The 16,497-nt window shown below is 36.3% G+C and overlaps 1 protein-coding gene across 1 annotated transcript in view; it reads right to left on the reverse strand.

The window, feature by feature from the left end:
• The window catches only part of FBXL13 (F-box and leucine rich repeat protein 13), a 64,433-nt gene that overhangs the window by 18,752 nt on the left and 29,184 nt on the right, over positions 1-16,497 (reverse strand). The window contains 4 exon segments of the mRNA XM_041405321.1: positions 5,611-5,672; positions 8,516-8,677; positions 8,830-8,951; positions 9,563-9,654. Of these exon segments, the coding sequence (XP_041261255.1) occupies positions 5,611-5,672; positions 8,516-8,677; positions 8,830-8,951; positions 9,563-9,654 (438 nt within the window).

Below are 16,497 nucleotides of genomic sequence, written 5' to 3' on the forward strand. Positions count from 1 at the left end.
ATTTATAATAATTTTATATTACTAAAGTGATGTGAAATCTCAGAAAAACTATTTTTATAAATTAAAATCAATACATTGCGACATTTTGTTAGCAATTACAGATTTAAGAAAAAGAGTGAAGACTTGAAAGACAAGGAATGTCATTAGGACATTACATAAAAAACTATTAAACTTTCATGTTTCCAAAAAGCAACTCTTCAAACAATTTTTATGCAGAAAGCTTAATCTATATGAAATTTTTAACAATTGTTTTTGTATGTAATATACATACAAAGGCATCAATGAGCACTAGTTTTATTAGACTGCCTGATTTATTCCCTGGTAAATGTCAGGGATCACCATCCAGGATATTGACCTCTTTCTGGAAAATTTAGTCTTCTACACTAGATCTACTCACATTTATGGAAAATATGGTTGGAGCTACCATATTGGAACTCCTGGAAACAGATGCTGGCAAAACAAATACTGTGCAACACACAGACTAGGGTCACCCACTCTAGGATCACCCACTCTCCAAAAATCTCTTTCTCCTTCAGCGTCCAGAAATTACTGCTGTATTATCTTGGATGCATCTTCCATTGCTATGGAGAAAGGGAAGACTTTGTCCAGCATCTCTTCTATAGTATATTGTCATTTCCATTTTGAAAACAATTTAAAAATAAACTTCTTGATCCTCTGTAACAGCTATTTTTTTTAGTAATTTTTACTTTTTTTTTTTTTAGTTACTTTATGTCATAAGGCCTACAGACATTTGCAGAACATAATTTATTATTATTTCACCATGGTTTCTGTGGGTAAGAAAATGATAATGACTATACCAGTTGGTAAGGGCTTCACTTGCTAGAGACAAAAGCCACCTGAGGCTATGACATAACAAAGAATAAGTCTTCATTATTTGTATTCTTATGCTGAAAGTCTCTGCCTTTCTACTGCAGACTGCAATGAATGCATTGTCTCTCTCTAACAATAACTGTGTGCTAGGGTATTTCCAACTTCTTCTGAGATTTCTGTCCTCCTATCTCTTTACAACCTTCAAGGTCAGCATCTGTAATGTATCTTTATTCCAGAGATATACAGATGTTACTTCCTGTTCACAGTCCAAACCAAACAGATAGATTGGCTCCAAAGTGACTCCAGTCCTTTGACAGCTCTTAAGAGGTGTCTCCCACCATCTATGCCTGAGCCATTTACTACTAAATTACTCAATTTATCCTCTAAAATGCCCAGATTTCTGCACAGATTAGCCACAGATAGACACCAGTGTCATGGATTGAACACTAGAAGAGAAAAAAGCAATTCTTACCATGCAGATTCATTTTGCTATTAAAAATACATATGTGTCAGGACAAAGTTCAGATTCACATAGTAAAAACCTCCTGGGAAATGGGTAAGCAAATGTAGCTGTACTGTTTTTAATACCTGAGGTAATATGATGGTGAGACAGATCTGTTTTCAGGAACTGTAGGGACATTTTTCTTTTGCAGCATAGAAAACCCCCTGTATAACACATGCCATAAAATTCAATTTCTATACCTAACACCATTTGTGGTTAGAGCAGGTCATGGTTTACAAACTGTGATTGCCAATGTTTCTTGAGACAGTCCAAATAACAGGAATTCCATTGTAACAAGATATCCTGTAACAATATCAAGCCTGATTTTCAACATTGCTAAGTACTTTTAATTGCAGCTGATTTGCATTGGGACTCCAGGTGCTGGCACATCTGGCACTGATCACAATGAGTCTGTTTTAGTATTTCCTATTTTTATGTAGCATTCAGTTTCTAAGTCTCCAGATTAAATGCTCTCTTTCTCCAGTCTCCTAAACAAGCTGGAATTTGATGCCCACTTTAATATACATTAACTTTTTCTTTTCCCTGCCTTGGGAATGTGTAGGCTTTGTCACTTCCTTTCCTTTGGAAATCAAATGCAACTACCTCATTTACAGTGTGTAGCTGCTTATATCTATTAGACACAACAATATATTTTCCTTAACTGTTACAAGGCTATTCCTCAGTCCTAATGGCCTAATTTTCTAACAGACCAAAAAGCAAAGCCAGACTATGGATTCAAGTCACTGCAGATTCAGAATCACACTACAAGTGCTAAAATATTCCTCTAGATTGATGCCATTTTTGTTTGGGCAGGGGTTTTTTTCCCCCTATTTAGAAACTTATTATTAAAATATTAGTAAAAATTTATGTTGCAGCCTGGCCTTCAGGACCAGTCAGGATCTGAAGCTCATTAACACATAAGAAATTATAACAGAACTAAGTGTTTACTCATTCATAGAACCTCTACTCTGGAGTACCCAATGATTGTAAAGCATCCCCAACTTCAAACAGCAACTACACACACACACCAGCAACTCATCCAGAAGAGAGAATGGGGCCTTAGATAATTAGAACAGAAATTTCATGCATGACAGTGTCACAGCATATGCCACAGCACACGCAGCAGTTGAGACAGCCACGATACACAGACTATCACCATACAATATCAGAAGGTTTCAACCCAGACAGAGGAACACTACCCCAAAAGGCTGCAAGCATCTGCCCTTCTTGTTCTTCAGCCCAATCTTTTATCCCCCCAAGTTCATTCACTGCCCCTGTGTGCCCTCTGTTCCTTTGGAGGTTGGTCAGTGCCCCCAGGCACTCCATGGCTCATTGCTGTCAGTGCTGCTCACCTGCTTTCCACAGCTGAACCCACTGGGGATGAGGCTCAGCCACAGCCCCACTCCCAACTACCACAAACTGTACCTACATGGCAGAGGAATAGTGGAGAAGCAGTTATTACACTGCATATAACTCACCCCTAGTACTAAGCTTGCTTGAGCCAATGTCAGGGCTGTTTTTGTTCTTGGATGCTTTATGTAACTCAGGAGTCAACTAAGCTTATTTTATTATTCTTTGCTATGTTTTTCTGTCTAAATCCTGCTTGATTAAAGACATTTTCTTCAAATGTCCTAACACTTTTATACCAAATTACTTTTCTAATGTCCCAGGAATATGGGTGGTCCAGGCCATATGCATCAGCAGCTTGTGTTGGAATGAGGGAAGTGGGGCAGCTGCAGGCTCTCAGACTCACCCTTGGAGCAATGCTGCCAGAACCTTGTCATGTAGACATTGGGGAGAAATCAAGACATTTTAACAAACATATGGAGAGTGTGAGAATAAAATTTGTGACTAGAACTGTTTCTCTAACTCATGGAAGCAGTTCCAGTGAGTCTGCTTTCCTAGGACAGACAGATTTTGGTCCTAAGGGCTAATGTGGTAACCATCTCTGTAATAGAAGCTCAGATCCCTTGCATATATTGTAAATAATTTTAGAGTGTTATCTAAAGTTTTTCTGATGTTATCTCTGCATTCATGGTCATATTCACCATACTCACAATTTAAAATACTATAGTCCCTATTGCAAGGAGTTTGGAGGAGCAAAGCATGAGGCAAAACAATGATGGATGGAAGGATAGCTAGAAAAAAGAGAATCTTCACAAAGATTTTAAACTATTTTTCTTTCGAAGAACTCAAAATCTTTGCTCTGTCATTGCATTGTTGCTTTTTTTTTAAAGAAATGTCTCAAATATTTTCATTTCTAAGATTCTTTTAAGTTTTCTATAATTTTAAGAAACTAATCTAGCGTACTTCAACAATGACAAAACCAGATGTCCTTCTACTATCAAAAAATATTATTGAGACTTAAAAAGTGTGTGTTGTTTAAAAAAAAATTTGAATAAAGGAAATATTTTCTGAAATGTAAAAGAATGAATGCTAAAATTAAAAAGTGAAAAAAATTATATTTAAAATGTCATTGTGTGGGATATTAATTTAATATTATCTATTTTCTGAGAGTAAGAGTAATATAGTCAAAGCCCTAATGAGAAAAGTACAGAAACTTCATTATGGCACCAGTTCCTCATATGCTTGCAGTTCACTTCCTTTTCATTGCATATTTGGTTTTGTTAATGAATGGTCTTATTTAGCAAGACACTTAAGCAACATGCAACTTAAACATGGCATGAATTAATTCCCTTTTAATAGCTAGTGTTCACAAATTTCCCTAGGCATATTTTTTCATGCAAAATGTACAACTTTCTATGCAATATCAAAATCTGAGCATATGCAGTGATTACTTTTATTCAGTTTCCAATTTTCAGTCGAGAAGTAGGCTCAAGATAAGTATAATAAACTTCTCCAAACATCAGACTTTTAATGTCTATGTTTGAAGAAGCAACAGAAGAGAAAGACACCAACACTGAGGGAAAAATTTCCATTTTGATTAAGTCAGTCATACCTGAGACACAAATATATAAAACATGGATCTGTTGTGTCTTTTCTCCACTATGTTTCCCTTAAGTATATGTCAATCCTTATTGCAATTCTGCTCTGCTTTGAAGGGCAGAAGGATTCTTTTGTTATTTGAAAAAACAGAAAGGAAAATTCTTTTATGTAGTACAGATCTAAGTTGCACCTTCTAAGTTTTAAACACTAAACAGCAAGACAGGAAAAGCAAGAGAGATCCACAGCACAGGCTGCTGGAAAGCACATGAGCTTTTGATTTTTTCTTTATTTAACACAGCATATGGGTGTTGATTACTGTAAATGAAATACTGTGCTCTCTGTTGCATTTTCAAACCAATATTTGGCCTAAGTTGACAGAGATCACAGTATGACTTCCTCTATATGCTAATAAAATGTATAATATAAAACCAAAGCATAAAAATAATAGCTTGTTAAAAAGCAGACTGATAGGTATCCTTTTATCAAGTAAAATTTTAAGACTAACAAATGCATTTAATATTTAATGTATTTATTTTATATGTGCATGAATTTTACATGCTTAAATACAGCAGACAGCTAAAATCATAGGTTTTTTCCTACTATAGCTCTCAGAAATGACAAAAATTAAAATGCTCAATTTATCTGTCTTGTGGGAGAGAGAAAACTGCAAGCCTTAGCAATGCAGTGTAAGCACAAAAGCTTGGTTTGTTGCCAAGGTCATGGGTTGTGCTATGTGAAAACTAGACTAAGAAGAAACACAGCATTTTAAAAGGCTAGCTGTGGCAAGCAAAGAGAAAGAAAACATTTTTTTTGTAATATTGTGGGACTAAATTCAAGGCAGCATACATTGCATTCAGATATAATTTTGTGATATTTTAAATGAGCACATTAAGTGAAGTCTTCTTGGATTCCCTAACCCTCTTTACTTAGCTTGTTTTTTATTGCTTTCTGATCTCCATAAAAGATACACGCATTATAATTTTTTTTTCACGTTCTGACTTTTTTTTTTTTTTTGCATAAACTTTGTGTTACAGCCAAATAATGAAGCTCTTAGTCAGAACTGTGTCTGGACAGTGACTAACTGAATAGTCTCTATGGAAATTTTTCTTGACAGGGATTCTCTAAGATTTCTGTGTTCAGTGCAAAGTTTTGTCCCAAAAGTAAAAGTAACAGCTTTCACAAGGCAGAACCTGCTTAACCTGACTCCCCTCAGTGTTTTGGGGTTTTTTGCTTTCCATAGCATTTTTGCTTTCAGTTTGACATACTGGAGACACCTTGTTAGTAATTTTTTTGTTGGCAATTGTTTTCTAGACCACAATGGAGAGCAGTGCCTCTGTTGCAGCTAACACTCAGCTCTCCTAGCTTAGCTCCTGAAGAACCTTGTACAAATGGCCTTACACTTACACTCCATCACTGACCCTAAAAGAGAAATGTAGGCAATATTTATGATCACTACGTTTCCTAAGTACAAGTCAATATGCAATTTGCATTCAGCAGCCAACATTGAAGATAAGCAAAAAATAATGATGGTATTTTTAAACTAGACTTTTAAACCCCCAAAAGAGTCAGAATAACTAATTGCTTAATTAGAAAGATGCTGCTGAAAAACTGAGCTGTCTGGGAAAAAGTCGAGATAATGAGAATTTCCATTAGTTCCAGCACTAAGAAATGATTGCCACTCCAAATGACAGAGCTTGGGAAACAAATCTAGAAAGAATCAGAACCTGTTTAAACATTTCATTTGTACTAATGTATTTCTTTAATTTAAGGAACTGAAATAATTTTAAGAAAAAAATATCTTCTAGCACAGAAGCAGCAAAAGTCACCTGCAGCATTTGTGTGCAATAGCAGTTCTGTACCCTGCATGAAGAGTTAACCTGAGTCCTTCCTCAGAGTGTTTCACTTAATCAATTGCATATCTTGCACATAGCTAACTTATAACGTACACAGAGGTTATAAAAATGAAGTAGATAGAAAAGCTTTCAGCCAAATGCAGAGATTTGTAGATCTGACTACAGGTCTTTCAAAACTGCAGATGTTTCAATACAGTTCAGATCTCTGGTATGTTTAATATTACTGTACAATTAGCTTTTCAATGCATTCCCAGAATTTCTTTTGTGTTCCCTGATGAATAAAAACTTAATCGCAGAATTATGTAGGATAGAATCATATTTTGGCTTGTAGAGTTTGTTGCAGCACAAAGAATCACTCCAAATCCCAAAGTCCCAGCACTACTAACGAACTGATAACCTGAACAGGGCCTCATTATGAGACCACAAGCTACAGTAGAAGCTAGAATTCATAAAGTCACCCTGCAATAATTCAACCACTGTGACAGTTTGGGTGTTATTTCACAGTGCAGTTGGTATTCATTCAAGAGGACAGATAAATTTAAGAAATGCAACTTCAGAATAACCAACTTTCATTAAGTCCATAAAGAATTCTGAGTCTGGCAACAAAGTCAACTGAATTTAAAAGGTTGATATTCTGTAACCACACTGAGCTTGAGAGCTGAAATGGCTGAAATTATAACTTTTTAAATAACCAAGGCATGAACACAGCTGATCAACAATGTGACAGCACAGGCCATACATTACTTTATCATACATGAGGACAAGAATGCCATCATCCCTAAACTGGAATAACATGCCAGGGAGATGAGCCACTACATTGCCTCTGTCCATTTTTAGACATATTTTTACTCACATCTCTTAATTCTAAAAGTCATGATCTATTAATTTTCTTTCTTCAGTTTTCCCACGTAGTCATTTCCTATAATTTAGGAATTCTGATTCGGTAGATTTGAAATCCCCGTTCGCCATCCCCCTGTGCCACTGAGGGTAGGAGACAGAGAATTCAAGGGTGAAGCCCAGGAAGTAGGAAGGGGTGGGGTGAAGGTGTTTTAAGATTGCTTTTATTTTTCATTACCCTACTCTGATTTGATTGGCAGTAAATTCATTTTTTCCTCCAGGTCAAGTCAGGTTTGCCTGTGACAGTAACAAGCAACTGATCTCTCCCTGTCCTTACCTTGGCTCAGAAACTCTTCACTGTATTTTCTTTGCCCTGTCCACTGAAGTGGTAGAGCAGCTTTGGTGGGTACCTGGAGACCAGGCTCAACCCACCAACGAGTTTAAATGTGTTAAAATCTATAAATTTGCTAATGCTGAAACATTTGAAAGTGTCTGGAAAAGCAATAAAATAAGAGTGGATTTCTACAATACCCTTACTAGTGCTTAAAAAATTTTGTTAGGATAATCCAGCCATTCTTTTGCAGTAGAAGCAGTAGACACGTGCAAGCACACTCACAGCCCATGATTTGGCTGACAGTCTGGAAAACCCAGCCTGCTAAATACTAAACCAGAAAATGTAGGCAGCTGTCCCACCTGCCCAGCTAAACTACCAACAGGATAATGTGGTATTGTTCCAGCACTTTTCAGTGCTCCTACAGGCAATATTATCAGATTTTTATAGGCCAACAGGGACCAAAAAAGCTTTTGTTACACTTTAAAGCAGAATCCCTATAAGTTCTTATGGTGTCAGAAACTTTAGGATCAACAGCAATTCCAACTTCTTTGTTTTACTGTATCGATCTTTTAATTTTGAAATGTTTGTAAGCTTTTCCTTCCCTGTTCTCTCTCACCCTTGACTCTATCACTGTACCACAAAAACAGGGATCAAGTGCAGCTTTGGAACTCCTTCAATTTGTCTTTGTTTCTACTGATACATGATGTACCATAAGAGGAAAACAAGTCTTTACAGAAAGTATATTCTTCCTCTATATACATTACCAAATTTTCTTGATAATTGTAAAAAATGGTCAATTTTATTTATTTCTTAGTATTAGACAGTAATAAAATATTACTTCAATATTCACAAAATTAAATAATATCTAAGTTTCAAGAGAATTGTGACAATGGAATTGTCTTTGGTTATCATATTCTTCTTCATAGCCACATTCCAGCACTATAATATGCCATGGCTATTGAGTGACACTGCATCAACAGTTAATTTTTTTTTGCTTGAACTGGAGTAACAATGAATGGATTTTTGAAAACATGATACAGGAGCAAAAACTATGTGTATAAAATATTTTTCAAAATATTAAGATATCCATACTTCGATTCTAAGAATTTCTTTTTAAAACTGAAAGATGTGTTAACAGGACTTATTAAAAGTAAAATTAACTTTAGTACAATCCTTTTGCAATGGTTACAGAAATCTGATGTGATCTAGTACCTTGTGCAGTCTGCCATATTCAGTACATGGATATGCTTCAATGGTGAAATCATCTTAACACCAGCCTCTGTAATCTACTGGCAATCAGCCACATGAATGTGCCTGATGTACAGACAGCGTTTACTCATCAGCTTGAAACCTAAATCAGTATTTTGGTCATTCCTTGTTGAAATATTTAAGATGCAAGTTACACATCTGACATACATTAAGAGCATGATCCAAATACCCGCTGCAATCAGCAGAAAGATTTATTTCAAATTATCTGAATGAATTGTAAAAAATACATAATCCAAATAATTTTTTGATCATTGTACTAACCTTCAGTGCTGACCTTCAAAAGTTTACATTCTGCAAGGGCTTTAAAAGTTGTGTGAGAAAGTTTTGGAGAGTCAAGAAAGATAACAGACATTACCTGTTGACATTTTTCAACCACAGCCTTTGAAGAAAAAAAGGTGAAATAAACCATTCATATGCTTATGTTGTCATGTAGAAAAAAAGATCAACAAATATTCTCAATGTAATACTAAAAAGTTACAATTTCAAACAAATAGTTATAATCCATGTAACAGTAGCTTCCAGAGAGTGAGGGGCACATAAACCATAGAAATTCTCCATATGGTTATTATGTTTGGGATCACAAGGAAAAGAAGAAAGTACCTGGAGACATGAAGTATGGCAGACACCAGAGACAGTGATATAGTGAACAATCACTTTTGCAGAAGCCTGGAAGTTCTTTTTTGATGGGTAAAATCAGTAGCAGAATGCTGTTCCCATATATTATAGTTGCTTTACCACTGAAAGAAATGAAATGCCCTCATTTATAAACTGGAAGCCCATAATTCAAACATACCAATGAAGAAAGAAGACAAGACAATTGAAGTTTTCTGACAGTGAATGCAAGTGAGCGAGATTTATAAGATTAATTAGACAATAGTTGTAAAAAATTCTTTTACTTAGAACTTCGCCTCTTGAATTGATTCTTACTTCTTGAAGAGAGGATAGCTCAGTTCCAACATCATAAAGTACCGTTTATTTCCAGTTTCTAACTTAAATACATCTGTCTGTAAGAGTTAACATTTTGCTGATTAGCAAATCTTGACTCCAGTTTCAGCCATTGGCAGTATTTTTGAAGACACCAGCTCAAATTTATACAAGAAATTAAATGTTTATGTCTTAGCGAGCCTAACAAAAACAATACAGGAAAAGCTTGAGATCTTCTCAATGCTTTAACATCTTACCTAGGCACATAGATGCTCACTAAAACAAGAAATGCATTAATCTCACTATAAGGAAAACAGATACATATTACTCTGAAATTTGAACATAATCTAAGGGATCTGTTTAAAAAATGTGTCCTCTAACCAAGCAGGAGTCAGGTTCAACATTTTCTACAGCTGACACCATTTATGGAAGCTGCAGTGAATGTTACTGTCTCATTAGTCTACCTTTGTTTTCCCAACCTTATGATTTATGCACCCGTTAGATGTTGAAATTCAGTTTGAAGCAAGTTGTGAATGCAATAAAACATCTTCGCTATTTCTTTCCAGATCCACAGTAAAATGTGTGTTAGATTCAGAGGGAGTACAAGGAAAGGTCCTTGCAGACACAACAATATTGAGCTCTTCTACAAAATCCTTCATGCAGAACAACAACAGCAGCTCTGCCTACTCTAACAGTGCAATTCAATGAAATTACAAAGGGACTGATGGATCTGTCAATTCACTTAATTCCTTTTATCACTCCAGGGAGATAATTTAAGCAGTTCTTTAACTGCTTAAATTCAATAGATGTCCATTCACTCTTGGGCATACAAAGTGTTTCTTTTCACATATAAATGCTGTGCAAATGACAATTTCTTTTGAACTGCCACAGAAAGCACAGATGCAAACAATTCCTCCCCATGAAGTAGGCCCCCTGATATTTGCGTGTAGACATCTCACTGTTTTCCAGGGTTTTGAAGCTGTGTAGTATAACAGTTGATGGTTGAACTTGGGATCTTAGAGATGTTTTCCAACCTTAATGATTATATGATTCTACAGTAACCCTGTGCAGCTCAGACTACAGCCTCAGGAATTCATTTGCAAAACATCCACAGAAAAAAAGTAGTCTGGCATGTCCTCCTGGGTACCAAATAAGGCCTGTGGAGAGAAGAATCCAAAGAAGGAATCTTGTAATATAAATAGACTGGGAGAGATTTCTGCTGCGCCCCACCTCTCCAGCTGCTGCAGGAGCCTGAGGTTCTTGGCTACCTTGCCTGGGGGGAGCAGCAGTGTAAGGCACAGGCTTTGCTTAGGGTAAAAACGTTGGCTGACAGTGGACACCACTAGCAGACAGGAGATGGTCACAGAAAAGCAAGCCAGAAACTGAGCAGCAGCTGATCACCCATCACACCTCAGTATGGTTACAATTCACTAGGACATGCTCCCAGTTCTTGCACTTCTAGTCTCCAGCATTTGCAGCACATGACTGGTCCCCACTACTACTCATCAGTGGAAACTAGAATCAAGCCTGCTTTACTTCTATCTTACATTGAGTGAGGAGATTCACACCTTGGATTTCTGGCTCTTCTTTCTGAAAATTTAATGTTTGGGTTCCTTTTGCATGTGAGATGGTTTTTAATGGAGTAAATGACTTCAAGCCATAATCAAGGCAGACTGTCTTTTCTGGCATAATGCCTCATCTTTTAACTTATGCCCAGGTTGGCTTGCTCTTTATTTTCAGGCTGAAGTGGCTTTTAAAACAGATTCTTTGTCAATTGTTTTAAACGCTTTGATGTTAAATGTCTTTTCTTAGAGGACTGTGCACTCTTTGCACATTTTCCCTTGTGCAGAGGGATGCCAGCCCAGAGGGAAACTGGCTTCATGTCTGTCAAATACATTCTTAGACTTAAAGTGTTTGTGCAGATCTCACAGACGGACAGACAGACAGACAGACAGACAGACAATATGGTGTGGCTCATAACACAACTTTTAGCACTGTGGATGCAAATAATCTGTTGTGTTTTGAGTTCAGCACAAGTGTAGCATATTTCTTTTTCTACAGTGGGTCTGTAACAGCCTGCAAAATGACAGAATGAAAACCCTACCATCAAAATAAATGAAGGAAACATTTTAGTGGTAATGCATGGTGATATAAATCCCATCAAGTCCCATGCCTCTGACAGCTGGCTGTGTTCAAGGTGGGGTCTGACATGGTGCAGCTATGTTATCCTGGATCAGTCTTCTCCAGGAGCAGCTATACTCTAAGAAGCAGATGAAGAAGGAAAGAGAGGCTGCAGGAGAGCTGGCAGAGAGGGACTATAAACGAAGTACCATCTCATAACCACAAGCTGTTCAGAGCATGTACAGCCTGTTGGTGCACTCCAGGCTCTCATACCACATCCAGCTGAGATGTGTCTGTTGGACAAAAGGACACTGTGGCTTTGGGAATGTGGTTATGTGGGCAACACATCAGTGAGGATCTGCAGATAGTACTGCAGGCCTCACCATCAGCATGGAGAAATTGGATTTGCCCACCCCAAATGACTGCAAAACAACCAGGTGCAGTGTAGAGCTACTATGGCAAAGGCAATCAGTCCTCTTTTCTACTGATCATCAGAAGATAAATGCCAGTAGGGAAAGGTATGTGCTAATTCTCAGGACAGAATATGAAACTCAGTTCTAGTTTTGTATTCACTATTGGTATATGCAATGTGACATAATCCCGTCTCTTTTCCTCACCCCAAAATATTCAGTATGTAAGAAAGGGAGTAGCTTAATGGTGAATATCTGAGGGATGCATTGGGAAATCTATACTTTCTGCTGGCCAAGAAAAACCAATTGCTTTAACATAACATGACCAAGTCATTAAAGAAAGAGTTTATCTAACTCTGCAACAGGCCTCTTTCTTGTTGCCTCTCAAGAAGCACAACAACAGAAAAATATGAATCCTGGGATCTCTGTATAGTAAAGAGCAACAAAGATCCCAAGACTGGTCTGAATGACCTCTGGAGACCTCTCCCACTCTCTAATTGCTATATAGATATATTAAGTTAATTTTCCAGGCACTACCTTATCTTTGATGCCTAAAATAAATTTTAATTCTCATTCTCAAAAGGAGATATTGTAGGTAGCAGGTAATCAGATCAACCCCAGCAATCCTGACAGAAATAGTATGCCTTTTTCTGGAATTCAGTAAGGATTGCATAATGTTAAATGCAGTCAAAAAGTCTTTTAATCTCTATCTGGAAAACCACTGTTTGCTTAACATAGACATTTGATACTACAAATAGCAGAAATCTAGTGCTTTCCTCCATGCAAGCCAAACCAAATTATAGGGAAGCAGTTAATAATAATACCACTGCACAGATTGTTTCTAATTTCTTTTTCACTTGAACTGGTTTTTTACTTGAAACTGGATAATGGATCTCAGGCATCAGGTTGAGAAAGTTCCAGTATAAAATATGCATTCAGATAAGATTAAATAAAATGAACTAACATTTAGATTTTACTGCAGTCATATGTATGTCTCTTTCCTTTATTTCTAGAACAATAAAATCTTAAATTTATTTTCTATATCCCCTGTGGATTCTCTGTGAAACTTCAGGAACTCGTGAAAAGAAGGTATAGAAATATGCAATTTCTTGCACATTTTAGTAAAACAATTGCTTTCTCAGCTCACTTGGAATTGCAATGTTTAATAGATTGCCTCAAGAGTGAACAGCTTGGTCTGAGAATCAATCTTAGGATACATATGGAGTTTAATACTGTATTCTTTGCCCCAGATGAGTAAAATCCCACTTAAACCTCATCTATAAAATCAATTGTGAAGGAGAATATTGAGGTTATTGAATCTTAGATCCTACAAAATTCCACAAAACAGACTTTTCCTGCATCAGGATGCAGTAAACTTTTCCTGACTCAGTAAAATCATTCTTTAAATGTCTTATTGTTCTTGCATATACAGATCAGAAGTAAACGCAAAAATAAAATATAAATGTAAATAAAATTAGGTAGACAAGGAGAATACAATTTCTTTTCTTTAGGAGATTTCAGTCTAATATGTAAATGACTGTCTTGGGTTTTCTTCTTGATTGCATAATAGTATACTATGATCTGAAATGAAAGTACAACAAAACAAACATGGAACAAACCACAGCTAAAGATCTGTCCCCATGGATTTAGAAAATAATTGCAGTGAAATGATGAAATGATTATAAGAATATCAAAGTTCATTTAATTTAATCTTTCTGTGGTTTCTTATTCTGAAGAATAGGGGTACACAGGTTTTTTGTTCAGGTTTGGCTTTTTTGCTACACCTACACTACTTTACAATTCTGTCTTTCTCCCAGCACTGATTGGATTTGTGGAATCCAGCCTGCAAGGCAGAGAACTGTCTGCAGCACAGAAGGGATTTTGAAGAAACACTCTTGTGAGTCCAGTATTGGCAATACACTGAGGATAGACATTTGAAAATCAGCATTCAGAATTGAGGAAGTACTCCCTGGGGCACATGGGACTATCTTTTTTGTATCCTGTGTTTGTCAAGAATCATAAAATGAATTGTGACATCCTTTCAGATGTTTGGCACATTACATTGATGGCTCAACTCCACATATTATTTTTCTCTTCGCTTTCCACTGTCCAAAAAAAAAGCACTTATATTAACATATTCCTGAATTAGCATTTTTCTAAAATAAATAACAGAACATTTGTAATTTATAGTATTCTTCAGTTACACAAGTTTGTATTTATGAAATGTAAACAATCATCCTCTTCTTCAATAAATAAAGAACGTAGCTCAGATGTGCTCCCCAAGTGATGGCCCCTTTTTTGTTACTTGATACATCTGAAGAAGACAGAATTTGCCAAAATGAGAATTCTCCCAATGAAGCTGGAGCAGAGGGAACCCAGATGTTGAAAACTGGTGAAGTCTACATGTAGACTTCTCCAATATCCCTGCAGCAGATGTCAAGAAACGAAAGGGACAAATTAATTTTTCCCAGTGGCTTGTGCTCTCCTATCCAGCTGTGGTAACCTACAGCAAGTGACAGACTGCTGTAACACATTTTGGGCATGACATGCAATTGCTTTATACCCTCAGGTCTTTCCAGATTTGTGTCTAATAGTAGAAAATTTTCCACCAACACTGTTCAACTTCAGAAGGAGAACAAACATCTTATGCTTTCTAGGTGGGGCTCTGAGAATGTCAGTGGTATTGTAGGGTACCTTTTGAACAAGACACAAGAGAATCTCTATATTTTTAGGAAAATATGTTGAAGCTCATTAACAAAAATATTTACTGCCTGTGCCATACAGATAAAATCTTAATTACCATGACTTTATGTAAAAACCCCCATGCCTACAATTTATCCAGTATTATTGCCATGTAGGAACATAATAGTCAAAGAAAAGATAGCTTTGTTTTTTAGCAATGGACTACAAAATGTCTGCTTAATTCTCACTTTTCTGCCCCTGCTTTAATGAGCTGGTTAAATGCCTTAGTCCTGAAGTTGCCACTCACACAATCTTTAACATAATCACACATTTTACAGATGAGCTTTCTAATTAACCATTCAAATCCTACAGAAGTAGTGGCAATAGAACAATTCATATAAAAAGATGTTTAAATGAAAGAAAAATTTAAAAAAACATTAAAAATACACATTCTATAGAATATTTTAAGCATCATTTCAATGTCAATAGTGTAACTCCTCTACAGTTTTCCAACTAATTCTGAAATGTTAGCCTTACAAAATTTCCCTTTGGTTTCATTCATCCATTAAGGGGGAAAAAAAATACTTTTAAAATGCTTTATCCAACTGTGATGCAATGTGATGGTTTTTTTTGGTTTTAACTGTTCACTTAAGTACTTGGTCATAACCATTAAGCACTGTTCCAGAATCCAAAAATGGAGAAAGCTGTGGAATTTCTTTCAGGGCTCTCAAATACACTGGCAAGCAAACACACTGTCCTCTGGTAGGGAGGATTGTGGTTTTCCCTGTTTGATGATGATCACTTCTCCCTGAGCACTGTTAGATCATGCTTTCTAGAGGCACATCCCTGCAGCTCATGATGACACTTCTAACAAGCAGGAATGATGCTTTCGGAAAACAAAGCAAATTACTGGCATTTTGAAAAAGTTGCTCAGAGGTAGGTAGTTCTTAACTTTCCTCTAACCTCAGCCCTCATTTCAAATTTCACCCTGTCACTGCACAACAATCTCAGCATGGTTCTCATGAACAAGAAACAGACGCTTGGTAAAGAGTAATCAGAACAAGACTGTTGCCCCATCTGCCGCATCCTTTGTTCTGAAAAGGTTTTGTTAGATGGAATGTTAAACTGTCATATCCCTCAGACTCCATCTCTACCATTTCAATGCATTTTGTTATATGGAGAATCTTCTCAATTTATAAAGAAATGAATGTGTGACTCTTTACTTAAATATTAGGAGACTTTCATTGTCTTACAATTTGGTATTTCATATTGCTTTTGGAATATGTTTCAAGATACAGTATATATTTGAATGTTTCTAAAATAGTACTGCATTCTAAAACCTTTGTTTTCTTTACAAGTTTAGTAGGATACTAAAGTAATCCAAAACAGAACTAGTTTTGGATTGCAGTTATAAATATGACTTCAATTTATATATTAAACCAATGTAAAACTGCAACAAAAGTTTACTTTTTAATTAACTTCCTTCTCAGGAAATCAAATGTAAATTTGTATTTTTTTTCAGCACGGGGTGGCTTTTATTTTTTTTGATATCTTAGTAAAAACTGCATTTTTAAAGCTCAGATGTAAACTCCCAACTAATCATGACATAAAATTAGCCTATTTATGGCTACAAAAAGCAAGCCTTGTTCTCATTATGCAGTAAGTACTAGCTGTTTATAGATCTGACAGTTTGCTGGAAGTGATCCAAACCTATAGTGCTATTATTCCTCAGTAAAACTTAAACAGCTGTAGTCATGTAATTCAAAACCCTGGAAGGCTGCTGCAGTG

Source organism: Onychostruthus taczanowskii, unplaced genomic scaffold (genome assembly GCF_017590055.1).
Source record: "Onychostruthus taczanowskii isolate IOZ18803 unplaced genomic scaffold, ASM1759005v1 scaffold23, whole genome shotgun sequence".
NCBI classification, from domain to species: domain Eukaryota; kingdom Metazoa; phylum Chordata; class Aves; order Passeriformes; family Passeridae; genus Onychostruthus; species Onychostruthus taczanowskii.